The 27,922-nt window shown below is 51.4% G+C and overlaps 3 protein-coding genes across 4 annotated transcripts; all 3 read right to left on the reverse strand.

Annotated features, from left to right (window-relative positions):
* Positions 1–198: 198 nt before the first annotated feature.
* On the reverse strand, positions 199–2,481 carry GNMT (glycine N-methyltransferase). 2 transcript variants are annotated; one of them, XM_075707018.1, is made up of 6 exons: positions 2,276–2,481; positions 1,984–2,111; positions 1,498–1,611; positions 883–1,025; positions 610–731; positions 199–506 (listed from the first exon to the last, which is right to left on the reverse strand). In XM_075707018.1, exons 1-6 carry the CDS (start codon positions 2,479–2,481, stop codon positions 335–337), a joined length of 885 nt encoding a protein of 294 aa, XP_075563133.1. In that variant the 3' UTR covers positions 199–334. The 2 variants fall into 2 exon arrangements, with proteins under 2 accessions (XP_075563133.1, XP_075563134.1); XM_075707019.1 differs by having other exon boundaries at positions 883–982; positions 1,494–1,611.
* A 680-nt stretch (positions 2,482–3,161) lies between these two features.
* CNPY3 (canopy FGF signaling regulator 3) lies at positions 3,162–8,834 on the reverse strand. Its single transcript, XM_075707017.1, has 7 exons — positions 8,783–8,834; positions 8,334–8,645; positions 4,697–4,820; positions 4,309–4,405; positions 3,750–3,872; positions 3,493–3,610; positions 3,162–3,373 (listed from the first exon to the last, which is right to left on the reverse strand). The coding sequence occupies exons 1-7, from the start codon at positions 8,832–8,834 to the stop codon at positions 3,162–3,164; spliced, it is 1,038 nt and encodes a 345-aa protein (XP_075563132.1).
* Positions 8,835–9,729: 895 nt separating this feature from the next.
* On the reverse strand, positions 9,730–27,500 carry POLR1B (RNA polymerase I subunit B). Its single transcript, XM_009486103.2, has 13 exons — positions 27,411–27,500; positions 26,275–26,407; positions 25,097–25,233; positions 23,002–23,225; positions 21,072–21,243; positions 19,263–19,434; positions 18,164–18,445; positions 17,426–17,559; positions 16,811–16,981; positions 16,035–16,191; positions 14,059–14,255; positions 13,405–13,658; positions 9,730–11,198 (listed from the first exon to the last, which is right to left on the reverse strand). The coding sequence occupies exons 1-13, from the start codon at positions 27,483–27,485 to the stop codon at positions 10,316–10,318; spliced, it is 2,991 nt and encodes a 996-aa protein (XP_009484378.2). The 5' UTR covers positions 27,486–27,500; the 3' UTR covers positions 9,730–10,315.
* Between the last annotated feature and the right edge of the window lie 422 nt (positions 27,501–27,922).

A 27,922-nucleotide genomic window follows, 5' to 3' on the forward strand; every position in this document is an offset into this window, starting at 1 on the left:
TGGGAGCGCCAAACCCCACACCACAGGCATGACTGGCACCTGCAGCCGGGGGCTTGGGGGTGAGGCTGTGCCTACACCCACCCCACGCTCCCCCCAGGCTGGGCCCTTCCATCCCTGCAAGTCCCGAGGCGGCTGCAGCCATCGCCCTTGCCCCGTACCTTGCCCATACGCGGATACACGGACACACGGACCACGGGCTCCGGTAGCTCTCATGAGCACTCTTAATTAATGGGAGAGGGCTCCCAGGCGGCTCTCAGCGATGTCCCCAGCCCCCTGCTTGTCCCCAGAGCTGCTCGCAGCTCTCAGCCACCACAGTCTCATCTCCGTGGCCCCCTCAGGATGTCTTCTTCATGACATGGATGAAGTAGCAGGGGACGTGGGCCTGCCCTGGCGTGTAGGGCTGGAAGTCTCCCAGGACGCTGTGCTGGCACTTCCCATGGAAGGCACCTTTCAGCAGGGCTGTGAAGGCCTCCAGCCGGTGCGGGTAGTAGGAGAGCCGAAACTTGCTGCAAGGAGGCAACGATGGTGAGGCGGGGGGGAGGGACAGCTGGGCACAGTGCCAGCCACCCACCCCCCCGAGCCGGGAGCCACCCCCACAGCCCCTCTCACCTCAGCTCTGGGGCTGCCCCCACCTCGGTGGGGGGGACCTGCACCGTGTAGTCCAGGGTCACCATGTGCGCCTTGTTGTTTACCAGCAGCACCGAGGTGGTGATGTCCTTGGTCAAGTCACTCTGGGGACCGCAGGAGGACGTCTGTGTCCTGCAGGGATGCAGTGGCCCCCAGCCTGGGCACAGCCCTGCTCCCTGTCCCGTCCAGCCCCATCGGGGCCAGGGGGCTGGGGTAGACGGGAGTGGGATGGGGCAGGGTCTGCCAGCCACCCACCTTGTAGTAGATGTTCTTGCCAGGCGGGGCGCAGCCCGTGGCCAGAATGTGATCGTAGTTGCGGTGGTCGATGACCAGGACACCTCCAGGCCGCACCATGCTGGCGATGTTCCTCAGGGCCAGCTTGTGGTCACTCTGATCCCCTGGGGAGGAAACCGTGGCGTCCCCAGGCACTGGCAGCACCCCATGGCACAGCCCATGGGGCCCCATCTCACCCATACACACACCTGCCCCCTGCCCCAGTCTCAGCTTGGAGAACCCACAGCCCCACCCATGGTATGAGCTCAGGCACGTTCTCAGCCTCACCGGGGCAGAGCATGCCGCGTGGGGAACCCACCAGCCTGCTTGTGGCACAAGTCTGGGTGTGTCTCCAGCCTTGCCAGAGATGTGCCCGAGATGCACACAGCTCCTCCACCACCATGGGACCCAATGGCCCCGCTCATGCCATGAACTGGGGCACGTTCTCAGCCTCCCTGGAGACACGCCATGACACAGCAACTCCACCGGGCGTAATCCACTGCCCAACTTATGGCATGAGTTAGGGCACGTTCTCAGCCTGCTGGGAGAGGCTGTGCATAGATACACCCCACCCCACCCCCCCACTCCTCAACTCACCTTTGAAGTCGGGCAGGTGCGCGAAGGAGTTGCCCAGGCAGATGACTGCATCAAATCCATCTCCTGGCTTCTCCAGGTCCTTCTCCAGTGTGAGCCAGTTGGCCTCCTCGATGACTGCAGCGCAGGGGAGCGGATGAGGGTGTGGACAGCCCACCTACCCAACAGCCTCCCCGCACGCGAGACCTCCACCCCAGCATCGCCCAGCCCTTCCTTGGCCCCTGTGGGTGCTGGATCCGGCCCGCGGCCAGCAGGCAGGTGAGGGCCATGGCCTGGGCTTGCCGAGCAGAGCCGAGCAGCCGGTGCCGGCAGGTCCCTGCCCGTCCCTGCAGCAAGGCCACCTGGCCAGCAGCAGCACCCACGCGAGGGGCCGGGGACAGCACATGAGGGGCCTGGTGCCCCACAGGAGGGGCTCAGGGCAGAGGCCCCCAGCGCCGGGTGGGCTGTTGGTGTCCGCACGCCCCTCCCGGCCCCCCGCGGCCCCCGCACCCCATCGGTCGAAGGGCTCCTCCTTGCGCCGCTCCCAGCGCTCCTTCAGCGCGTACTTGAGCATCTTGTCGCTGGCGTCGACGCTGGTCACCTGGAAGCCCTCCTCGAGCAGCATGATGGAGTCCACCCTGGGGACACGGCTGTCAGCGGGGCCGGGGGGCAGCTGAGGGGGCCCGGGGGGGTGGGGGGCGCTGGGGACGGCCGGGGGCAGCGGGGCCCAGGGTACCCCCGGGGGTGGTGGTGGTGGTGGGGGAACCTGGGAGGCGGGCGGGCGCGGGGCGCGGTGCCTCACCCGGTGCCGCAGGCCACGTCGAGGACGGAGCGGCAGCGGTGCTGGCGGAGCAGCGCCAGGAGCCAGCTGCGGTACTCGGCCGTGCGGCTCCGCGTGTCCCCGATGTACAGCTGCCACACGCGGGCCGCCCGCCCGTCCGCGTACTGGTCCGGCAGCCCCTCCGCCGCCACCCCCAGCGACCGCGTCCGGTACACGCTGTCCACCATCCCGCCGCCCCGGCCCCGGCCCCGGCCCCGGCCTCGGCCCCGGCCCCGGCCCCGCTGCTGCCCCGGCGCGCCGCCCCCGCGGCCCCGCCTCCGACCCCCGCCCCCGCCGCCCCGCCAATCCCCGCCGCCGCCGGCCGCCCCGCCCCGCCAATCCCCGCCGCCTCCGCCCCCTGCGGACCCGCCAATCCCCGCCCCCTGCCGCCACGCCCCCCTGACCGACCTTTGGCTGGGGGGCGGGGCCGGGCCGAGGGGGCGGGGCCGGGCCGAGGGGGCGGGGCCAAGGCCTCCCCGCCCGGGCCGGGCGGCAGCAGCGGAGCCCCCGCCCGCAGCCGGAGCTGCCCCGGCCCCAGCACCGCGGGTGAAGCAGGGCCGGTAGCGGCGGCGGTTCTGGGGAAAACGTCTTTATTTACAGTCCCGGCAGGGCGCGGGCAGGACGAGGAGCCGGCGCCGGGGCAGCACCCGCGGCCTCCCGTGGCTGGAGCCCCAGCGGGGCGGGGTGGGGGGGCGGCTCCGTGCCGCTCCCCGCTGCTCGCAGGGTCGCACCCGGGCGGGCAAGCGTGGGCCGGGCGCCGCGGCCTCCCCGGGGTCGCTCCCGCCGCAAGTCCCTTTTCCTTTGGTTCCCGCAGGACGCGGCGGGCGGGACCCCGGAGCGGGCGGCCCCGGGGGCTGGGGCTGCGCGCCTACAGCTCGTCGGCTGGGCTGTGGGTGAGCGGAGCCTCCTCCTGGACCCCGCTCTCCTCCAGGGCCTCCCCGGCGGCCAGGAGGCTGGCATCTCCCTCCCCCTCATCCTTCCGGCCCTTCTTCTTCTTCTTCCCGCTCTTTTTCTTGCTCTGCTTCTCCCCCACGCTTGCCAAGTCACCCTTCTTGCCAGTCCACTTCTCTGCCAGGCAGCCTGGGGAGGAGAGGGGCAGAGGCGGCCCTGAGGGAGAAGCGGGGCTCCCCGTGCGCCGGCGGGGCTCCCCTGCCCTCCCTAGCATGCCTGCGCTGCCCCTGGCAGCAGCCAGGACTTACTTGTGTCCTTCCCTTTTAGCACGTGGTCGGCGCAGAGAAACTGGGAGAGATCCTCGGTCTGGTGGTGCCTGTACCAGTCCTCGATCACGTCTTCGTACTCCTCCACCAGCACGTCGCACTAGCGCGGAGAGGAGAGCCTAGCTCCAGCCGCGCACCGCCGGGGCAGGACCGCGGCAGCGGGTCCTGCCGACGCCCCCGTTCCCAGCAGCGCACCCCCACCCCAGACCACCGAGGGCCAATCCCACTGGGCCGGGTACCTGCTTTTTGAGGTCAGCCACCTCAGCGGAGGTCTCATTCCACAGCTCGTAGGGGATGTCCATCACCACCTTGACGCCCTTGTGCACCAGGTTGTGCAGGGTCTCGAATGTCTCCGACATGCCCTGGGGGAGCAGTGCTGCCTGGTGAAGCGGTGCTCCTCCCGCCGGGCTCCCGCTCTCCCCTCCCAGCGCCGGCTGCAAGACCCTGCCCAGGGACGCAGGTACGTGCAAACCAGCCAAAATCAGGTTCCCCGGGGCATCAGTGTTACCAGGAGAGAGTTCAAGTGGCAGCGAGACCCCCTCTGCAAACCCACTCCCAAAACCAACAGGAAGACACGGGCCAGGTAAGACAGCCCCTGGCTCCCTCTGTGCAGGCGAGGGCCTGCCCACCCCCCAAGGACAGCACCCCACACCTGACTTGGGGGGCAGCACGGCCTCGCATGCTGGGCGCTGGCAGGGGTTCCAGAGGATGGGAAAAACAAACCCCATTTCTGCGCCCCAGCAGGGCAGGGGTGGGTGAAGGACACTTGAGAGCAGGTGACTGGAGGACAGCCCTCACCTTTGCAAATCTGTTACTGCCGCTCCTCTCCTTGTGCAGGTTGTAATCCAACAGCCGCTTGCAGATGTTCTCCGTCACCTCGATTAACCGGATGTCCCTGCATGGAGAGGAGGGAGGGCTCAGGCTCGGCACTGTCCCCCAAAAACAGCCAGGGCACAGGGTGAGCCTCAGCCCAGCCAGTGCGACAGGGGAGCGCTCTGCAGCTCCCCCAGGCAGAAGGGGCACCCCCCGCCGGCCCTGCCCTGCCCACCCCAGCAGCCCTGGCGCACTTTAGTTTCCTCAGAGGAGCTGTGCGCCGCGCAGCCTGCCTGCAGGCTCCCGAAGCCCCGGCTCTGCAGACCACGGGCAGCACCGGCAGCAGGAGACTGCCTGTCCCGCTCTCACTTACGACTGCGTGTACTTGACGGCAGAGCCCTTCCCATCCAGGAAGCCATACTTGGTGTCAATCACCTCCTTGGTCTTGCCGGTTTCCTCAAAAGCGGATTTCAGCTCCACCGCCACGTACTTGCACACTGCAGGAAAGAATGCACAGGTGGATTAGGGGGTTTTGCCGCTCACAGCACCTGTGGAGGAGACAGCAGCAGCAACCAGTGCCAGGAGTCCGGCACACTAGAGCCGCTGTGAGCGGAGAACAGATGCCTCGGCCATTCAAAGAAATAACCAGGAACAGCTCAACTGATTCCACTGGAGATGTCTTGAAGCAGGAATGCCCACATCAATGCTTCGGTGTAAGCACATCCACACAGCCAGCTGCTACAGCACAGCTGGGAAGGCAGGCGGCACCAGCTCTGCCTGCAGATTTCCTGACAGCTCCACTTCGCAGCCACTGAAGCCTCTGCCTCTGCGCCACAAACCGCTCCCTTCCTCCCGGAAGAGGACGGGGTCTTTTCACAACGCAAGCCCCAGCGTGGGTCACAGCTCTTCCTCATGACACCAGCACATCCCACCGAATAACAGTTCCCCCAGCGCCCTGGGGACATGGGGGGCTGTGTTGGGGACCGAGCAGGGCTCAGCAGGCCAGGTGGTGGGACAAGATGCTGGCTATAGACTGTGTCACTGCACGAGGGGCTGTCAGCTCCAGCAACACCGCACGGGGCACTGCTGGCAGCAGACCACAGCACCAACAGCTTTGTAACACAGCGCATGTTTTCTTTTATAAAACAAACAAAAAAAACCCAAAAGCTTTATTTCTTCTGTAACAAAAAGTCCGACAGAACTATAAAAACAGAGAGCAGAAGAGAAACATCTCGGGGGTTTACAAGTGGAAATGTGAAGGGATGGAAGCCAGGCACGGTGTGGCCCTTCCTCCCCTGAAGCCAGGATCCTGGGAGGCTGGAGAAAGCTTTGCCCTGTGCTGTGGGCTCTTGTTTGCTGGGAGCCACCTCTTCTTCAAGCCCCGCTCTGGGAGAAGGGCCAAGCCCCAGCAGAAGCAGTCCAACAGCGACAAGCCACTGCCTCTTCTCCCAGGCAATGATGTGAGCGGAGACATGCCACAGGCACGAAGAGTGAGATGGCTTCTCCAGGGCTGCCGTGCACATGCCAAGAAGCCCTGGGCACACCTCCTGCACTTCCCTTACTCTGCTGCCACCAGAGCCTGGAAGTGACCGCAGCCATTTCTCAGGTGAGACGAGTGCTCCTTCCTGCAGCCCCTCTGGACTCGGGCCTTGAGGATGTCCCCCTCCGCACCACACCTGCTACAGCGTCCCCACGCGTGTCAGGAGCACTCACTGCTGGGTCCAATTATCCAGATGCTGCCTGCGGCTATCGCTGCGCGCTGACACAGGTTCCAAGCCTGGGCAGGAAGAGGAGCAGCATGTGGTCAGTGCTCGCTATGCTTCTTCTTTGAGGTTATGCAGGTGCCACAGCACAGCTTGGACATCAGCGTCTCCAGAGCTGCTTCCCCAGCAGGGAAAGCTTTGCAAAGAGCACCAGGATTTAATCTCTTCCTTTTCGCTTTGCTGTCAAGCTCCACACGTCCCTGCACAGCAAAGACAGAGGAAACCACGGCAGATGGCAAAGGTCTGTCATGGCCTGCCCTGGATTGCCTGTGAAGCCTTCGATTGCTTGTCAGTCCAGGGGCTGCTCAGGGAGGAAGCATCACTGAGGCCGAACTGTGACCAGCAGAGACGATCAGCCCCAGCTACAAACCACCAGGCGATCAGTGGCTACTGGAAACAGCAGTGACTGCCAGGACACCCCTAAACCTCTCATCTAGGGAAGGATAGAAGACAGCCGCCAGCAGGAACACACGGCGGGAGGCTCCGCTCCGCTGCAGGGATGTTGGTGGGTACTTGCTCCCACCCAGGCACTGCAAAGTGCCCCTGTGCTCGCCCCTCTCCTGCGCCTACGGGGCTGCGGGGGCAGGCCGGAGGCGGGCAGAGGGGCAGCCCGCAGGGGCGCAGCCTCCGCACCAGTAACCCCCCGGCCCCAGCAGCCAGCGGGCGGCAGCCGATCACCGCAGCCTCGCCCGGCGAGCCGGGCCCAGGCGCTCCGGCGGGGCCCCTACGGCCCGCCCCCGGCCCCGCTTACCCTCGCACTTGCTGGGCAGCCGCACCCAGTCCGAGTCGTCGCCTCCCGCCAGCGCCGCCGCCAGCAGCAGCAGCGCTGCCGCCGCCGCCATGGCTCCGCTTCCGGGGCCGCGCTTCCGGGAGCGCCCCGCCCACCCGCCGGGTAACCATAGCAACCAGGCGGCGCAGACCAATCCCCGCGGCGCGCGTGGCCCGCCTGGCCAATCCCCGCCCGCCCGCCGCCAGCCAACCCGAGCGCTCGAAGGCCTGCTCGGCCGCCGTAGAATCGCGCCCGGGGCGTCCCGCTGAGCCCCCACGTGGGGGGCGGCGGCCGCGCACATGGCCCCGGTCGGGGGGGTGCGCGGGTGTGTGTGGCACTGCCCCCCCCCCCCCCCCGGGTCCCCTCCCCGGCTCCCACCTCCCCCGCAGACCTCTGGGACCCCTCCCTGCCTCTGGAAATCTGGGGCCCTGCCCCTAACCCCTCAGGCAATTTGGGGCCCCCTCCCCGCCCCTGGACAATTCAGGGACCCTGCCACCCACAAAACCGTGGTGGTCTCTCCCTCTTCCCCACCCACATGGGGGTTCCCCCTCCCCCCGTATCCCCCAAACAACACTGGGTCTCTCCCTCCCTCCCGTATTCAGGGGTCTCCTCTCCACCCTCCAGAATATTTCAGGCACCTTCCATGCTCTCAGGCCAAACCAGGGGGACTTACCCCTCGGGGGTGGGCCTCTGTCCAGGCCCTCACCTCTGGGCGAGGAGGATGGAGGTGAGGAGGGCGTCGGAGAGCGCAACCTTCAGCAGCACCACCCGGATGGCCACAAGCAGGGCTGCCGAGGCGCAGGCCGGTGACACTGCAACAGAGGGGACAGGGTGACACCTGCCACAGGCACCCCGCTGTCCCCATGGCCCCTCTGGCACTGCAGTGGGGCCAGGTCGGGGGGGGTGTCCCCAAGACTTCAGGCCCAGCAGGCTCCCCAGGGCCCATCATGGGCTTTTGTCACCCCCACATGTCCCTGAGACACCTTGCGTCACCCTCACGCTGCCCTGAGAGCAGGCTGGCTCTGACCCACCTTCCCCATCCTCCCCACTGAGATGGAGCTTCATCCCCTCTTCCCCAGCCCCACAACGCTGCAGGGACCCACTCCGACCACGACACGGCCCCAGCCAGGTCCCTGCCAGGAGCCCAGCAGGGTTTCCTCCCTGGCAACTGACATTCCCACCATGGCAGGGCCTGGAGACTCACCGGCCGTGCTGCCGGGACACGGCTCTGCCACCTCCTCATCGCCTGTGGGATGAGAGAGCAGGTGGGGAGGCAGCAGCAACCCGGCACCAGGTGTGCGGCAGCCAGCCGCAAACCCCTTCCTGCGCCCGCCGGTTTGGGGCAGCAACGTTGGCCCGTGGGGCCCCGCAGCTGCTCCCTGCCGACCCCGGAGCCCCCACCAGCCCCCATCCTCGGGGGGCACCGGGCTGGGCAGCAGTGGGCAAGACGGGCAGAGGGGCCGGCAGTGGGGCCATACCCGTGGTGAGGATGGAGCTGGAGCTGTGGGCCGGGGAGGTCCTGTTGGGCCCTACGTGGCAGGTGAGATCCCCCTCGGCGGGAGGATCATCAGGGAGGAGGGAGACGGTGCAGACGGTGCCGCCATCCTCCTGGGAGGCCCCGTAGGTGAAGGACTGCAGGGCGCTGCCGTTCCCGCTAGAGATCCAGACGGCGTGACCGGAGCCGGGGCCCAGGTCGCTGACCACGCAGACCACCAGCTGCCGGAGCTGCCCGGCCACCACCATGCTCAGCGGCGGGGCCAGGGTGGGCAGCGGCCCGGCACCCCCACCAGCTGTGGGCGACAAGGGTTAGGGGCAGCGTCCCCCCCCCCGCGCATCCCACCCACCACGCTCGGCCTTCGCACCCAGGCCAGACGGCAGCTGGCCCCCCGGGGCTGTCCCCGGCCTCGTCCCTCCCGGGGGTACTCACGGGGCAGGAACGGGAGCAGAGCAGCGGCCAGCAGCACCCAGGGCACCTCCATGGCAGCCGCAGCACCCGGGGCTGCCGAGGGCTCAGCCCCCAACCGTCGCCCATCACCTGGCGTCGCGGCGGGGCGGCCCCGGGGACGGGCCTGCCACCAGCGCGGCCCCCGCAGCGGCACTGCCCGCCTCCCCCTCCAGCAGCAGCGGGACCGCCCCTGCCCTGCAATGGTACCGCCCGCCCGCTCCCCCCGCACCGGTGGTACGGCCCGTCCCTCCCGCCCCGCCCCGCCGCGGCCGCCCCATGGAGCGGGCCCCGGCCCCGGCCCCGCCGCCGCCGCCCCCCGCCGCCTCCTTCGCCGAGGTGCTGCGGCTGGTGCGGAGCGGGCGAGAACCGCCGGGCGTGCGGCGACCCCGCGCCTCGCCCACGGGGGACAGCCCCACCGCCTCCCGCCTGCCGCCGCCCACCAAGCCCTGGGAGAGGCGCCCCGGCCCCGCCGGGCCCTGAGCCCCGGCCCGCCCCGCCCCGGGGAGCCCCCCCGGCCCCAGCACGGCTCCGGAGACAGGTGATGTACAAACGTACAAAAGAACTCTTTAACAACAAGCGTAAGGCTGCTGCCCGGGGCAGAGCTCGGCCCCAGCCCGGCTTCCCCAGCAGCAGCCGGGGGAGGGCGGTGAGGGGAGGCCGGCGGCTGCTGCTGCAGGGGACCGGGCTTGTGCACGTTGAGGGGGACACGGCGACCGCCCGTCCCGCGGCGAGCTCCCATCCCGCTGCATCCGCACCTCACAGCGCCGCACAAGGGCCAAGATCCAGGGTCGAGGCCAGGCTGCAAAGCCCTGCTCGCTGCTGCTTCAGCCGGAGACAAACACACACACAAAAAAAAAAACCCCAGCCCCACTGCGGTGCTGCACCAAGGCAGGTGCTGGGCTCAGTGACACCAAATGCTCCCAGAACAGGCCTGGCTTGGCCACCTTGGTCTCTTGCGGTCAAGGCTGCGGCTTCGTGCGGTAGAACCTTGTGCCTTCTTTGTGAGTTTCAAGGCACATGTATCGAAATAAAGCAAAACAAACCATGTCCAATTACTTTAACACGTACCCATCATTAAGGCGTACGCTCGTGCAAGGATTTTTCTTCCAAAACCAAAATACCTCTTTTTTTTCCCCATCATTTCCAGCATTCACTTCATGCTGCTTTATGGCCTCTTCATCTTTGCAGCTGCAGCCAGCGCTCAGAGAACGAAGAACCCCCAACTGTTCTCAACCCAGCAGCCCGGTGGGAGCAACGATATTGCTTGATTTCCATACACCACAACTCAATAGCTAGTGATCCTTTAGGAAGTGCAAATGAACTTCAACAGAGCCGCGTTTCCTCGCCATACAGCTTGGCGACCGCCCCCTTCTCAATACAAACATCAAATTAATCTTGCAAACGTTTGAAGAACCTGAGAACTGACTTAACGCTTGAAACCTGCAGCAGGCGCAGGCAGGACTGACACGTGCTCCCTGCCTCCCAGCAGCAGCATCGCTGTGCCTGAGGACAGAGCTACTCCACATTGAGCTTTGTTTTTATGTTCATGGCTGCCAGCTCCGCCACAAAATAACGGAAGACTTGGGGCACAGGGATGACCTCGATCTTGTCCACCTTGCTGCAGACAGAGCAGGAGTACTTCCTGCTGCTTGTCACAGAAGAGGAGTGTGGCGGTTTCTCCAGCACAGGAGATGTCATGCTGCCACAGCTCATGCAGACATAGGCTATGGAGCCATCGGAGCAGTTGAACAGGCGGTCTTGCAGCAAGAAAGACGTGCCGTGAGCCAGCAAAGCATCACGCTCCATCTCGCCGAAGCGAATCCCACCTTCCACGTTCCTCCCCTTGATGGGCTGGTTGGTGACAGCATCTCGGGGCCCTGTTGTCCTCACCTGGAACTTGTCCGAGACCATGTGGCGCAGGCGCTGATAGTACACCACTCCCACAAAGATCTCCGCCTCCAGCTCCAGGCCGCTGAGGCCACTGTACATCTTTTCCGTCCCAAAGAAGTTATAACCTGCGCTAACTAAAGTCTCACCGAAGTACTTCAGAGCGGAGTTCTTCTCCGTGAAGGTGAAGGGAGTGGCGTCATAGGAGACGCCGTGCAGTGCCGCTGCCTTCCCCGCCATGCTCTCGATTAACATCCCAATGGTCATACGGGAGGGAAAGCCGTGAGGGTTGAAGAGGATGTCTGGAACCATCCCATTCTCCGTGTATGGCATATCCTCAACCGGCCAGAGCTGGCTCAGGATACCTTTCTGTCCGTGACGGCTGGCGAATTTGTCTCCAACTGTTGGATTTCGGGGAACCCTCACAGTGATGCAAGCCTTCTTGAATTTCCCAGTGCCACGGTCGTTACCGCATAACCTGATGTTGTCTACAATGCCGACTTCCTTATTCCTGTGCAGGTGGAAAAACAATCACAGCAAAAGTGTCAGGTGTGCTAATGGTTTTTAGCTAGGAAAGGGAAATGAAGGAAAAAAAAAAACCAAACCACTTTGTAAGTCTCATAAAATGCCTTGGGACAGCTGGGAAACAACACTGTTCTTGAAAAGTACTATTCAGTAGCGAGGGAAATTAGACTGTGTAAGAGTTAGGGCAAGGAAGCAATAGAACGGCATCACACAAGTGCCATTCGTTTGCTTTTTCTAATACTAGAAGCACAACTACAACTTTCAGGTGAGTGGGTAATGTGCCACCCATGATTTAAAATAAAGATCATTTAAACCTGGTTCATCTGTATCGCACTTTATCTGAGAAACTGCATCCCAGTGCCATTTGTTTTGTTTTAAGGCAGCAGTCCCATGCTCTACCCCCAGTAAATTCACACCATCTTGATGGGATACCAAAATAAAGAACCGGGTTCAGTGCAACACAGAGAGGAAAATTCAGAGCAGACAGGAAAGGCACCATGTGTGAGCTGAGAGAGATTTGCCAACGAGTGCCTCTTTAAGGGGTGTGCTGCTTCTCCAGATGAACCCTCAGCCTGCTGTTCCATGTGCTAGGTGCCTGCTACAGGCTTAGCTGTTGTTACAGAGCTTTCAGCCCAAACTCTCCACTCGTTTTGGAGATGACAGCTACGGAATACATTTTTGTCCCGTGTTAAGGCTACTTTTCTTCTCCTTTGAAGCCTGAGCGAACAGTGTTTGCAGAATGCCTGTACCTAAGGTTAGCTTCTGTTTCAAAGCTATTATTTTGCCATGTCCAAATGCAACCATCACAAAAAACCCCCACACCCTCAAACCCCCAAAACCCCTGTACTTCATAAGCCTCTTCCAAGCTTGTTCAAACTTTTGAAATCCAAGCCTCTGTCCACCCTCTTTTCCAAACCACGCATAAGATCTAGCAGCATATGCAGCACTTAGGACAGTAGGGAGAACTCCCTCTTAAGGGCCCTGGGTCTCTGGGGCAAACTGGGGACAGGAGCCAACACTGAGAGCTGGGAATCTCATCTCTCTCTAGGAACCTAAATGTTTACCTGATTTGGACCAAGAATGAGCAAAAGCTGAATGGTACAGAGGTAAAATGGCTCTCTGGATAAGGAACCTGAACTAAAGCCGGGCTGGCATGAGAGAGCTGGAGAGCAGGAGCATGGGGTGGGAGAGCCAAAGAGGGCTCCACAAGTGCAAGGACAAGGCTGAACTTACAGATCCCCACTACCACACACCACATCTCTTAGCCCTGCTCTATGGCCAGGATGACTAATTCTACGAGTCCACAGCAGTGTCCCCAGTGCAGCTAAGGCACCGTCTGTTACAGAGTAATAAACAATAGCTTTGCCAGTAATGCCAGTTACCCAAGTGCTTCTCAAACTAATTTGCCTTCACACTGTGAGTAACTACACAGCATTATCCTCACTCTAGCAATGCTGTAGAGAGACACAGGTAAGGCACAGACAAGTATGTACAATTGTACGGACAAGTGGGAGTGCAGGATGCATTTAAATACATCAGGTTTTGTCAATGTTTTTGCTTCCCTTTCCTGAAAGAATTAAGAGGGTTTTAATGAAAGCCTCAGAAGGCTTCTCTCTTTCAACTGAAGTTCAAAAATCTTACAAAACTTATCCCTGCAATATTCCAGGGGGAGAGGTGTAGCTGACACATTTTAATATTCTAGCACTTTAGAAGGTGCAGTGTTAGTAAAAATGCTCTTTGAATCCCTAATCCTGTAAAAACTTTGCCTACAAGTTTTTGTGGCAAGTCTGTAGGGCCAGGCACTTTGTTTTGTTTTTCTGCTTGGTGTTTCTTTGGGTTTTTTAGACACAATGCCTTCTGTGAGTCAATTAACAAATAGCTACAGAAAACTACTGTGAGGGGTGGGCAGAGGAACAGTCCTTGGGAGAAAGCATAACATTTCTGCAAGCTCTTTCTTTTTACTAGCCTCAGATTCTCCTGCTGGGATAAATCAGGCTCTGCAGCATACACTGGCTTAGAGGAAAGCCGCGATACATGCACGGGAGTCACCTACAACATGAACTTCATCCTCTCTCTGTCAAGACATGGACACTATCACGTGAGAAGAGGGAACACTTGGAGAAAAAAAAAGATACTGCAGCTCATCAGGGCCAACTGTGTGTGTGGAGCCAGGAGGGACAAGCTGTACTTACGGATAGTATACAGTGAAGGTCTCCCCTGTGTTGAGGTTCATGAAGCTGTAGAAGGGGTCCCCAGGCTGTAGAATAGAGCCAACAAAAGGCAGTCCGTCGGCATCCAGCTTCTCCATAACGTTCGGATCACCAGGCCTGACGCCAAATACTAAATTGTCGCCTGCCCTGCTGGCTTTAAGGGAAAGGTCAATGCTCTCCATCTTGATAACGCTTCCATAGGCAAACCCTCTCTGCCAGGAAGATTTGTTCACAATCTAAAAAGAAGAAACAAAGGCCCGATAAAGACTTGCTAACAACTTCAACAAAGAAAGCTTCTCCATTTTGATCCGATGCTTAAAAATAACATTGCCTTCCTAAACAAAAGCCTCCCAGCAAGTCACTGTTCCAAAAGGCCCAGAACTCCTGTAACCCCAGTATTTTTCAATGCTGGAAGCCCACTGCCTTGCACGAGGAGCTCCGCTGTACTCTCAGTACCTCCAGCATTACCTGCGGTGACAACGCTTAACCACTGTGCTCCTGTATCTGCCCTAACAGAGTCTGTGGACTAGCAGAGACAGAAAACGGGCTCTTCTCAGCTAGATACCACCCTTCTTCCCAGTCCCTCACATCAAATTCCTTTACAGGACAGCAGGATTTCTCCTTCTGGTGGCTTACCATTGCGTCTTCCATGTCATAGCCGCTGTAGGAGATGACAGCCACAATTGCATTGGTGCCGACCGGATAGCTGTCCATACCGTAATAGTCATACATGCTGGGGCGCACCAGAGGGCTCTGGGGAGTGTGAAGGTGGTACAGCTTGTTATCTGAGCGGTCCTTGTAGTTATAAACCGGAAACCCCATGGTTTGCTTTCCTATGAAGACAGAAAGTTGGATTTATTCAGGATCAAATTCAAAGTTAATCTATGTTTCATCCTCCATGTATCTTGTTAAGAAGAAAGCTGGAAATACTTACAATTTATAGGGATTATCAATCTTAAAACCCCTGGAATTTAACAATTGCCCTAAGTCCAGCTATAAAAGTTTCTATGAACCACAACACTCAATTCCTTTCACAGCATTTCATAAGGGCTACTTGTAATTTTGTGTCTTTTCTGCAATTTCAAAATCTCCAATAAGGTTGGTGTGGTGTTTTTTTGTTTTGCTTGGTTGGTTTGGGTTTTTTTTTTCAGAGTGTGTGCGTGTGGGGTGGTGGTGGGAGTGGGGGGGGTGTGTGTGTGGTTTTTTCTTTTCCTCTCCCAAGAGTTTCCCATAGTCAGTTACATCTGACATATTTACAGGCCAAAAAGCATTTGCTTCTGCAGTATAAATATATTGGCAAGGAAAACAAGTTTTGAACATAGTCACATCGGTACTTTCAGAAAAGTAAGAAAAAGTGGTAGTGTTTTAAGGACATCTTTCTGATAATATTGTCAGAAATGTAGTATGTAGCAATGCTATCGAAGTAATGAGGCCTGCTCTCTTGAAGTCCCTACCCATACCCTTTCTCCTAGCCTGCTTTTTCCTTTTTTTAAAAATAAGCTTCTTGCACATCACTTGCACATCAGCTGATTGAAACCCCACTACATACCCTATCCCAACTTCTTTCAGACAACAAATAAATCAATTTAAGTCTTCGTCAAACAGTTGTCAGAAAAAAACCTCGTCCTGTTGTCACAGCACTGTATTACTCTCTTGCAACAGATGCCTAGCCAAGTGTCCTCTCAACAGCTGCGGCGTCAAGACAGCAGTCGCTCGCTGAAACCAGGTGGCAAGGAAACCTCACGCTAACTGCTGCAGAGCATCTGCTGCAGCTACCCGTCAGAAGCAGGTTAACCTCTGTCAGTTGTGGGGATGAGAGGACTGTTGGCAGCACAGTTGTCAGACACTAACACCACCAAACAGCTGGTGCAGTGCCCTTCGCTTGTCTATATGATCAACATCATCAAATTAACTAAAACCCAAAACTTTAACTAAAGGCTTAAGGAAGGCAACGTGCATTCAGAAAGAAGTGCCACACTTTTTTTGGGGGGGAAGGCAGTTTGTGGCGCTAGAACTTGGAGATTACCATGCTTAGTCTTACCATTGCAGAGTATTAAAAACACTTTCTTGAAACACTTTCCCAAAAAAACAAGGCACGACTTTCTGAAATAGCCATTTTCCTAGGAGCTGCATCTGAGCTAAGCCCGATGACAGAGGCTTGCCTGCTACTAGTCACTGAGATGACAGATCACCCAGACGTTTCAGCAAGGACAGAACAAGATAGATATGTATGCTCCTCTGCGCCGATTGTAATTTCTGGAATGTGTTTTGCATAAGTTGGTCTTCAGGTTTTGAAGGTTGTAGGTTTGGTAAGATCACTGCAGTTGGACTTGATCATCTTAAAGGTCTTTTCCAACCTAAAGGATTCTATGATTCTATGAGTGCAACAATCTAGAACTGCTCGCTGGAAGGCAGCCAGGATGATAAGCTTGACTTCATTTACTTTGCCTTGAAAAAAACCAGCTGTTAATCAACCTCAATGTTGAAACAACAGCTGGGAAGAGCTGTTACTTGGGAATGCAGGAAGACACACTGGAACAGACATGCAAGAGATTTGTTTTTTTCCTCTCCCTTGCCCAGGGACTTGCAGCATTAGGTAGTACAGCACTTACCCATCTGGCACTGGTACATGTTTCGTGGACTTTGGTTGTGGTCGGAGAAGGGGATGAGGTTGGCCACCACGCTCAGAATGCTGTGAGGGAAGAGCTCCTGGTGAGTGGTCATTCCAGGCACCACCTCTGACTCCAGTGAGGCCACGTTCATGAAGACCTGCAAGCATCAAATCAGACAACGCTCATTTGCTTCCTTCTTTTAAAGGGAAGGAAGGAAAACAAAGCTGCCTCCGATGTCTTTTTATCCATTTGAATTTTAGCTGTGGTCATTGTCTGCACCTTAGTGTATTAGCAAGCAAGAAAAATATCAGACAGCTGTTAAACTACCTATCACAATCACAGACCAACTGCAAGGAAAGCAAGTCTGGAAATACAGAACTGCAGCAACATGTCCTCCTTCCCATCTCCCATTTTAATTGTTCCAAGTGGGCAAGTTCCCTGGCAATTGCTTGGCTGCCCATGGGTAATTTTGAGAACATGATGTAACACAAGATAAGACAGTACACACAAGGCAGCAACCCTTCGCCTCAAAACTTCACTACGTTAATACTGAGAGCAGACATCAGTATCTCAAAAAGATCCTTACAATCCATCTAAGACATTTACCAATTAGCAGGAGGTGAGAAAACGCTTTTGCCACCTATTCTAGCTCTTCAGCACAAGCTTCCTATGTCCCATCCTCAGCTCCTTTCACAAATGTTTTCCAAGACATTGTTTTTGATGCCAGGTACCTCTGTAATAGTCAGAGCTTTATAAAGGAAATACGCAAAACCCACCTGTTCCAGAGTACCAATCCATTCATTCCTTCCATAGAACAAGTTTCTGACAGGCCGCACCATCCGGCAAGGGGTAGTAAAAATGAACAACCCAGGATACAGACTGGGTTTTCCTGTCATTTGGATAAGGACCACTTCTGCCCGTGCAGGAAATCTCTTCTCTTGTGTTATCTGTTTGTGCAAAGAAATACCAATTTAGAAACACAAACCAACACTGGTTTAGTTAAGCTGCACCCAACAGGCTACACAATGAAAGTGTCAACCACAGGTGTAGCTACTAATATAAAACGGTGGAGAAAAGATTTAAAAAATACTTCTAGAAAAATCTGCACCAAGAAAAGGACCGAATATGTCTATCTTATCTTTTTCAAGAAAAAAAGTCTTCTAAAAATTATGACTTCATAAACCAACAGACCAAACATACGGATATAAACAAGAAAACCAGAGAAGCCAATACTAACATACAGCCAAAGATAAACTTATTGGGTCAGATTTTAAAAAAAAAAAAAAAAAAAAAAAAGGTAAGTGGAAGTTTAAAAAAAGTTCCAAACGTGCCTATTTTTGACCACTGCATACTGAGTATGTTTAGCTAAGAAATACTTTAAACAAGACAACCTTGAAACGGCGGAGGGTTTCTGCAATCTCAGGAGCCAGCTCCCGCTCTACCCAGCCCACCACAGAGCCATCCAACACAACTCTGTAACACTCCTTGTAAGGCTTGCTTGGAGTTGCATCAATGGGGGTGACACCTGTGAGAAGAGGGGGTTGGTAGAAGGAACAGCCAAAAAAGCAAACAAAACACGGAAGTTATTTCTGCAGGAAGCCTCAATCTACACCAAAAAGCTTTCCGAGACATCAAAAAACTCAGACCTACAGGGCAAACCTGTAGATTACTTAAATGAAAATATAAACCATGCACAACTAAGAATGCCATTCCCCTCCCCATTTTTCTGATTGAAATAAGGATTCCCATTATTGTGGTAATCACAAGTGTGCTGCAGTTTAATTCAAGTCACCAGCAGCATTAGAAAGTCACTGCTTGGTCCAATTTCTTAAGAGCTTGTACGGTGCAATTCCTTGCGCTTAAGTGAACATCTTCACTCTACAGCACACAGCTAAGAGACGTTTATATTGAAATTTACACTCTCCAAAAGGTTGACGTGCCTGTATAAGCAACGTGCTACTTACTGCTAAGCAGAAGCACAGTAAGTACAGGTTTAACTTGATTTCACCTTCTCAAGTTAACAGTGTACAGTGACGGTATCTGGAGAACCTTTCCCAGATATGGGTTTGCAGGGCAGAAAGGTAAAAAGGGAGGCTGCTTCAGTAAATGATCAAGCCAGTAAAACATACCTAGGGAACATAACAAAGGTGGAATATCTGTCACAGGCACCATCTCCGTCACTATTTCACACACAGCTGTCATGTGGTTCATCAGACCACAGGGTTCTCCATCTGGGGTGTCCACAGGGCACAGGAACCCCCAGGATTCGGGCAGCAGCTTGCGGACAGTTGTAGTTCTCATCTGGGAAAATGCTGCTCCTCTGTGTATGCAGCGGAAGTGGGAAAGGTAGCGAATGAAATTCAGCTTGTCTCCCACCACGCACAGACCACTGTCCTGTAACATGCCCAGGCCTTGGGAACAAAATTGAGATTTCTGTCAGGACATCATCCAGCTTTAACAAATAAAGTATGATGTTACAAGGCAGTTTCTTCTTTTTCACTGACAAGCCCTAAAGATGCTCACACAGGATCCCAACAACAGAAGGCACATGCACTGTTTGTTGCTTGTGCACAGGCAACTCACTGACCTGTAAGAGGCTTAGAGACTTTAAATTCCAAGCTATTGCTTAAAATCCAACTCCTTTTAGAAACACATCAAAGTAATTTCCAGCAAAGCGACTTGGGGATTAGCAGCTGGTACTTTTAACTGAAATTCTGTGGCCTTCTAATCTCATTTCATTTTCTAGTGGGCATTCCATTACATCATCATCACACCAGACACTTCAGGGAAGTACCAGGTAAATTTGAAATATACATTAGCGAAGCACTTTCTCTCCATTTAAGCTCACATGATCAATGGGGCAGTCCCGATAAACAAATGCCCCTTCTCTGTCTTACGCTGCACCTTTTTAAGAAGAAATAATCTTTGGGAAAACAAAGCAAAATATGGTTGCTGTTTTGGACAACACTAAATTTGTTTCAACTGTCTATCTGGGTAGAGGCTTTGCTTTAATAACTAACCTGTTTTATACCATGCATGAAGTCTATGCTTGAGGAGAAATCTTGGCCTTTTCCTCAACCATCCCTTTCCTCAAACCACTTTCATTAATTCAGTTACAGTGTACAATGTCTGCATACAAGCAGCTGTTTTCACTTAAGACCTCAGTTTTATGTTGTTCCTCATTCTGTTTAGCTGGAAAAAAAAGGCCTCTTAAGCCTGAAGATTTACCGGTTTTAGATCGCAGGTTACCAGTTGCAAGAAGATATTCAAATGGCTTGGTGAAGTCTGTTGTCAAGCTGAATGCCTTCACCAAGCTGTCTGCATTTATGCTGATATCTGCCTTTTCTGTTCTTTTCTCCAAAACGAACTTAACAGATTGCAACCAGCTTTCAAGCCTCTCCTACGGTTTTAAAAGTGAGAGATTTAAGTTTAAAAGAGGAAAATAAAGGCTCAAATTAGAACTTCACATCAGTTGCATGTGCTACAGAAATCCTCTGAAATCAGCAGTATGGACAACTTTTAGTGAACTGACAGTTTTCCAGCCATATTTCCCACACTGACTTCATTTTATCAAAACGCTGACGGTATCACACCAACACAGACCTGCAAGGAAAACACCCATTCAACAGCTTAGTAATCACTTCCACTCAGACCAGTGATGAGTCTGGCAAATGAAGTACAGTAACAGAATTTCATAAAGAACAAACAAAACCCAAAGCAGAAATTGTACCTATAATCTGACCACAAGAGTAACTCCACTGATTAGCCTGCTAAATACAGTGACGAAGTAAAACCACATTACGAAGTAAAACTTGAAGGCCATGGACACGCAGTATTTAAACGTTGCTGGGACAATCTGAGTGGATTGGATTTTCATTTTAACTGTAATTTTATCACTGCTGTGATCTTAGATACTATATAAAAACAGGGAAAAGGACATAAGATACCCAACAATGCTTTGAACTCTTAGTAAAAATCCACCGTATACAGTGCGTCTACTGTATGCTCTAGTCTATTTAGCATTTTGCATTCAAAAAAGGGACTAATAACTCGCTCCTCTGCTGATCTGACAGGGCCAGGCAGGAAAGCAACCTTTTCTTGTTCCTGGTGGCAGTTCCATATAGCACTAAAATGCTTCACAGAACTCACTTTTTATTTTATTTTATTTCTAAACTCACTGAAACCACTCACGTAGTAGAGTAGTTTTAGTAGTCTTTCAGCAGAACAATGCTAAAGAAAATTTTGGCTAAAATGGAAAAGAAAGGTTGAGAAAGAGTTATCTAATAACTTGGGGAAGTATCTTTACTTGGGGATGGGAACTACTATTCCACAATGATTTTCATGGGATAGCCAAGCTTCTGAACAGGAACACTTTCCTCCTGGCATCCTAAAATGAGGAATGCCTAGAAATAAACTGAATTCATATTGAATTGAAGTAATCAGGAAACCGCATTTTTACATCACCAGTAATAAATTAACAGTGTAAGTCAGAAGCATGCTATCAACTTCCTGATCCGTAAAGGAATTTAAAGGTGGGAGAACGATGAGAACATCACGAATCATGATTTTTGGAAGATGGGGGGGCACTTATTTTCTTGCACATTTGCCACGTGAAACAGCAGTGACACCACAACAAGGCAGATCTTTACCACTCCCGTATCAATTGATGCAACAGAAGTACGCTGTTTCAAAACCCTCTTCAAACACCAGAAGGATCGGTATTCCTCCTTCCTCAGACTCCCACCCTGAATGGGGCACTTTCATTTGCTCTGGAAGGCTATGAAGCTCTTTATTCCAGGTTTTGTACAGGCTTTTCTTTTTTCTTCAGCACATTTAGTACTCTATACTGAGACAGCCAAGCCTTCCTCAGCTACACTGCCTGGTTACAGTACATCCAGCTCGCTCTCTGCCTTCAGAGCATATCCAGACTCCCCACTCTTCAGACTGGCCCCTGCACTTCTCCTGTCCCCATGGTCACTGCAGGGTCTGGACTGGATAACCATTACATTCACAGGCTTAAATCCCTTAAGATCTTACCTTTAAGAACATAAGGAAAAGCTGCCCTGGGGTAAGCACTTCTTGATTCATCAGACTGTCTGGATTATCTTCCATGCACTCCCCTTTGGCAAAAGCATACAGCTTCCGCGTCATCATACAGAGCAGGTAGAACTTTTCAGTTCTGTTTGTCAGGTGTATGCAGATACACTTGCTGGAAGACGAGAAAGGAGGAGGACAACTAACACCATCTCTTCATGCTAACCGTTCTTCAAGTTTCTCCTAAATAATTGCAAACCAATTTCTTTTGGCTAAAAAGCCTAACAATGCACAAGCTTTTCCAGTTGCCCTTAGTATTATAGGAAAATTCCAAGAAATAATAACAATACTAAAAAAACCCAGCTGAAAAATGACCAACTTGTCTTTTCAACGGACTAGTTTTGTTAAGGATATACCTGGCTGATTAGATGAAGGTGAACCTTGTGAAAGATTGATTTTACACACTCCCATGTTAGATGTCCTTGTAAGTATACAGTTTATGTAAACACATATTTGAGTCAGGACCAGCCAACAGATGAGGTTTGCATGTTATGTTATAGTAGCTATGACACCAATCATATACATGCACATGTCCACATACATGCACCCCACCCCAAATCTGAGCTGGAAACTAGCAGCAAACCATGAAACATATTTGTTAATGCTATTAGTGTCCTGCCACAGAAAGTCCAAATCTATACTCTCAACCCATGTGTGGAAAATTGTGGGTTGAACAACACTCTAGCACAAGCAAAAGGGAAAGCCACACTTAATTCCCACTAAAGCTGACTGACTGCTTTCCAAGACACTTGAGATCACTTGCTCTCCAAGACACAAGTGTAATAGTCTTCCATCAGCACTCAAGTCTGAGCGTTTCACTACTGCTCTACATTGCCCTCTACTGAAGCCTTCACAACTTCACTGCAAAGCAAGAAAAAAGGCAGGTTCTGTCCAGGTAAGTTACAGTTCTAGCACTCTTACATGCAGGGTACATCCCAATTAATGTTTTCACTGTTCCTCCTCTTCTATCTCCTCAGCTGAGGCAAATAAGGTGTACAGAACATATCAGAGAGAATAAAAAAAAAAAAACCAACCACCCAACAAATAACACCCACCAGAATATTTAGAAGTAAAAAAACCAGAGCAATTCCAACTTTCTTGAAATTATCCACTCACATTTCTCAGTACAAAGTTCCGTGCTTCCAGCTGGTCTATAGACTTTTAAGCACCCCTCTGAGGCACCTGCAGGCTGCCTGTGCGTTTCCAGCCACCTGACCACCCCCTATTTACAAGTACTCAGGGACTTGTGCATCCCAAATGATCCTTTTCATGTGCTAAAAAAACCTCTGGAAGAGTAAACCCCTACTTTACCAGAAAGAGAAATCATTTAGTAGAATGCCTGTCACACTGACAGTCTCAAAGCCAGCTCTTCCATTCCTTTCTAAGTTATTCCATGGAAGAAGCAAGATTTTAAAGTGTCTAATTTCTACCATTTTAAAAGATAAACGTAATTCTCACTGTAGTTGCCAATGACTGTGTGAAACTGAAAGCACCACAAATTGCAATATTTCTGTTCAACAAATAGAGCCTCAAGCAGTCACGGATCTAGCTTTAACCTTCTCTTCCTTAATCTTTAATATTAATATTTTTCATCAAATACATCAGAAAATCACATCTAAATAACTGATACCCTCTCCTGAAACCATTTTGGGGATACCTGTGTCAATCCATTAAAATGCATATTTGTGAACACCACAAATACAGATTATCATAATATCCTGGAGTCCCACCAAAAACTGGCCACTGGCTATCATTTTATAAATGTGAAAACCACAACAAAGTGTGATGTAATATGGCACAGTACTCTCCTATCTGCCTTTAATTTCAATACAATTACACTGAATCACACACTCCTACATGCATACATACATACTTCAAAATGAAATCTGCAGCCTGTTCATTGCTGTACCACTCAGGAAGGTTAAGTTTTATCCTGAAGCTCTTTCCCAGGTATTCAAGGACGTTTTGCTGTGTAAAACAGCCTGCATCCGCTACCATCCTCATCATCTCAGTAATGCAATTCACATAAAAGGTGTCACCTTCCTTTTCTTTGACCAACTCTTCAAAAATCTGGTAGTCTGGGAAATTGACTAATGCCTGAAAGACAGACGTGTATCAATCAGAAAAACAAAGTCATAGCAATATCTGTTCATAAAATACAGCAAAAGAACTAGGGCACCCCACTGATTTAGGTTTTCAGTCCTCTGGAAATACCCTTCTACCATGCAAACTGAAAAATACTGTGGGGTTGAGGTGCTTAGAAAATAACACAGGGGATATTCATACCCTGACGATGACCACAAGTACCCCCAGTCCAATGAGACCCTTGGATTTTTACCAAACTTGCACCCTCTAAATTAACAGGCTTCTCTTGTTTAGGTAAGATTTACTAGTATCTTTGCAGAATGAGCTTACTTAGAAACATGAATTTAATCCACCATCGTCTCAGGCTGCTACTTATTCTCATGCAAACGAAAAGGCAATTTAGCCTTTTGATGAAGGCTATTAGAACAAATTCACTTTAGTTTCAGCACTTCATATACTAAAGCTCATACTTAAATCCAGCGTTCTTAGCTCTTGGCGTTATAATGGTTTCCTAGTTGTTTCTTTACCTCGGGGTTAAACAAGTATGTTGTCCACCAATAACTTCGGTATTTATTGACAGATGTGCCTCATCTTTAAGTAAACTATTTGTTCATCACATTTAAGTAGGCTTCAAAAAGTTCAGGAAAAATTGAAGGCTGCATGAAAAAGACACTAAAGCAGATTGCTTTATGAAAGGGGGCAATGTAAACTCAGTTCTGCTGCTTGGTAATCATGATATATACGATTTGGAAGCAGCCAGAGCACGTGCTCCCTCTTGTCCAACAGAGGAGAGCACTGGGATGATTACACAGCAACAAGAAACCAGAATTACAGCCAGAACAGGAGTGCAGTGGGGCTGCAGTGGGACCTGGACGGGCCATAGGAAACCAGCACAGAACTGAGCTCAACTGATGCGGGGTGGGGGTGGGGGGGCGGGATGCAAACCCATAGAGTGACTACTTATGGAAGAATTCGAACTTCAGACAACACGGCCTGCTTATCCTGAGATCTCACGAGCTACCAGAAAGTCAGTACAACTCCTCTGCGTATTAAACCAACAGGTAATCAGCTACTTTTGGTAACTACTTTTGTTTAAAAAAAAGTTGAAGAAAAGCATTGAAGAAAAAGTGAAATGCATTGTGCAACAGCAATGTGAATACAGCAGGCTGAAGATACAATTTTGCTGAGACTGATTTACATGATGCTTCCATCATGCAGTGCCACAAGCTTCTGATTTGCTCTAACACCTAGCTGCTGTAGGTGAAATACACAGCTGAACTCGTCTGGCTCTGCGAAAGCATGCTTTTAGAGGAGAATTTAAAAAGTCTTGGCTCAAGTAAAACTTTTGCCTGCTATCCAAAGAACAGTTTACATCCATCAAATGTGCTCAGATAGATACTTCCAGATCTTCATTGCTTCCAGTTCTAATCAGAAAGAGCATTTTATTTTTCTCCTTAAAAAAGTAGCCAGTTCACTGGTTTACTTTTGGATGAAACAAGCTGACTTTAATGATTAATGGTGTTCACTCATGAACACTCAGCTGTCATTCTGTTTTAAAAAGATTCCCGAGATCTTTCACATTAGGTGGCAAACTCTTACACCCTGCAAGGGCTATTCATCCAGACCATTCATTAGCAAAAAGCCATGAAACCCTTGGATAACTTTCTGCTCCTCTCTCAACCCTGCACACAATTCCTCTGCTACAGCCAAGTGTTACGTTACAGGCATAGGCGCCGTTTAGACCATAGTTCTTCAGCCAGTATAGGAAGGATGCCTGAAAATACTTAACATAGAATTAGCTTCCCATTACTTAAATAAAAATGCTTAGCAAAATTTCCTTCTATATTTATTCAACACTGAAAGCATGAGCGTTAGTTGTTTACCTTCAGAGCAAATCCCAAGGGAAGGAAGAACAGCTCTTTCTGAAAAATGAAATTCACCATGACACAACCATTTTCCAAGTAGTGAAGGTTCATATTTATTGCAGTGTGCTCATCCTTAACACAGTGCATCACTACTCCTGCAAAAATTAACACAAGCAAAGACCAACGTGAGCTGTACAAAACCAACTGACTGCATTGCTGTGACGCGTCCGAGCAAGTGTGAGACAATTCACGGGAGAAACTTTGGTACTTCATGGCTGAGAACACGAGGCAGATCACTAGCTTCAGCATCAGTCTCCCATTTCAAATAAATACACCGGCTCAATTCAGTTCTTAGTGTACAAGGTCTTAGGACAGCCAGCACACTTGCTGAGGGGCTTAGAAGATGCATACAGTTTTTAAGAAAAGGAAAGCCCCGAGCCTCAACTATTCTGTCTGTAACCTTGGGTTGTAAGATACAGCAACACACAAGTACTCTTCCTAATGGCACTCTGGGTCAAGTTTTCACATCTCTGTATTTGGGTGGTACCACCGAAGCAGTGCTTCCTGGTCCTGTCCCATGCTATCCACTGCAGGACAAAGAAAAATAAAACAAATGGGACTGTTTAAACTAGCACTGCCTCAAAATTATTTAATGTGGAATTACAGCGTGTGCTTAAGCACCACGGTCCAGTCAAATCAGCAGCTGGTAACATCTGAGTTGAAAACTGTAACTTTTCTGGTTTAATTAAGTTTTAAACTTGTTTTACTGAGTATACATGACAAAGGTATGGGACAGCCAAGATCTAGTTAATCTGCTTCACATAAATTAAATGTCACCTCAAAGTATGGATAAACAAATTCAATTAAACAAGTTCAGCAGTTTACACTGACTTCTACTGAAGGTAGGGTTTTAGTTACACCTTCCACATAACAAAAAGTTACACGTACTGCAAGGCCTGGAATACAATCTCCTTGCTCAGCATGGGCGGCTCAGACAGCTCCCACAAGGCCAGCACCTGCCTCATCCTTGTACCATTATGGTAGTGCTGACCCTTTATTTTTATATGTAGCAAAAAATACAAACATTATACAAGAGCTACACCAAAACAAACTACCAAAAAACACCTATAGGTGGTCACTCCTGTTTGTCTTCAAGTAGTTACTAGCAGGATGCTGTAGGAAACTGTTCAGCTTACCGTACTCTGTGAAACCAGGGCCTCTGTTTTTCCATTTGTGTCTTGTCATTGCAAGAGGAAAATTTCTCCTGGGCATAATCAGCATCCTAATAACTTTTTCTAAGCCATTAATTATAAAGTAGCCTCCCATTTCCTAGAAGAAGAAGAAAAATCCTTTTAATGTGCTTAGAAACTCATAACCCAGCATTTTAAGTAAAAGACAAAAATGCCTGTATTACATGTTAACAAACATTTAATGTTTTAACTATGAAACAGATAGCAAGACATTATTTCAGCACTGCACTGGGAAAGGCTGCACTCCTTGCCAGTGACTATTAAGCCTAAATGTAGCACACAGCGCAAGGAAAGGGATGCGTGTTCCACAATTTAAAGGAACAAAAAAAAAAAAAAAAACCAAACCCAGAAACCTGTGTGGTCAACTGAACGGCTTTGAAGAACTGACATTAACTATTTTTTTAACAAATACCCTGAAGTTCTCATTTTGAGTTTATAAACCAGAGGGATCTTCAGTGCAGAAAACTTCTTTCTGATCACATACAAGCTTAACACTGATAAATTTATAGCTCCCCAAATGGTATGCCATTGGACAAAAAGTGTTTCAGTAGCGAGTAATATTACAAATGAAGGTCCAAGCGGCATACTAGGGGGGCAGCAACAGTACACCATTGTAGATTTTCTTTCACAGTTTGCTCACGCTTTTTTGTGAGCGCAAAATACGGCACCAAATAATTCTGTATTCAATTCCTCACAGCTGACATGCTACTGGGGAGATGAGGAAATAGCTGCAGAAGACAACTGAGAATGAAAACTCCTCTTTCAATGCCTGTTCTCCAAATCTTTGCCTCCACAGATGCCCACTCACAGCTACACAGCCTCAGTTGCCAGTTAGCAGTTGAGAAGTTGTATACTGGAACTGTAGGTAATCAGTACCAAACAGATACCTGTATTCAAAGACAATTGTGACTGCAAACTTTTCAACATGCTGTACGGAACTACTATAAATAGGGTACATTCAGAGAAAATAACAAGTCAAACTTGAAATAAAATATAAATGCTCAAGTTCTGTAAAGAAAAGCTGGCCCGAGATGCTGCTCGCGTGAAAAGCAGATTTTCCTGGCCCACAACATCCCCGTTACCTCTTCCTCCTCGTGGTGCTGTATGAGCTCTTGTGGAGAAAGATTATAGAGGTTGCACAACTTCGACTTCACCATGATTGGAATATACCCCAGGGGCTGTTTAATAGTACTTTGTGGCATGCCATTCACTGACCAGCTGATATCAACCTAAAACAAAACAACGCAAATTGTGAGCAAATTAAGTTGTCCTTTTAATCTTTCCTGCTGTATTAACTGTACATTTAATATAACCACAATCTGTTTAACAAAATCCTATCACTGTAAAATGGTAATAATAAAAGGCAGAACTAGGAGATACATGCCTAAAGATTACTCCATGGAAAACAGTCAACATGGGTTTACAGAATAAAATTGTAAAAGTCTAGAACTAGGTAAAGAAGCTGCTAGTAGAGTAAAAAAAGTTGATACAGTCTACTTTGCCTTTCAGACCCTTCAACAGAGGAGCCTAAATAAAAAGGCAGCCACAGTATATGAAAGGAAACCTCAGAAGTTAATAAACAGTTAAAAGTAGA

This window comes from Pelecanus crispus, chromosome 3, assembly GCF_030463565.1.
Source record: "Pelecanus crispus isolate bPelCri1 chromosome 3, bPelCri1.pri, whole genome shotgun sequence".
Classification (NCBI taxonomy): Eukaryota; Metazoa; Chordata; class Aves; order Pelecaniformes; family Pelecanidae; genus Pelecanus; species Pelecanus crispus.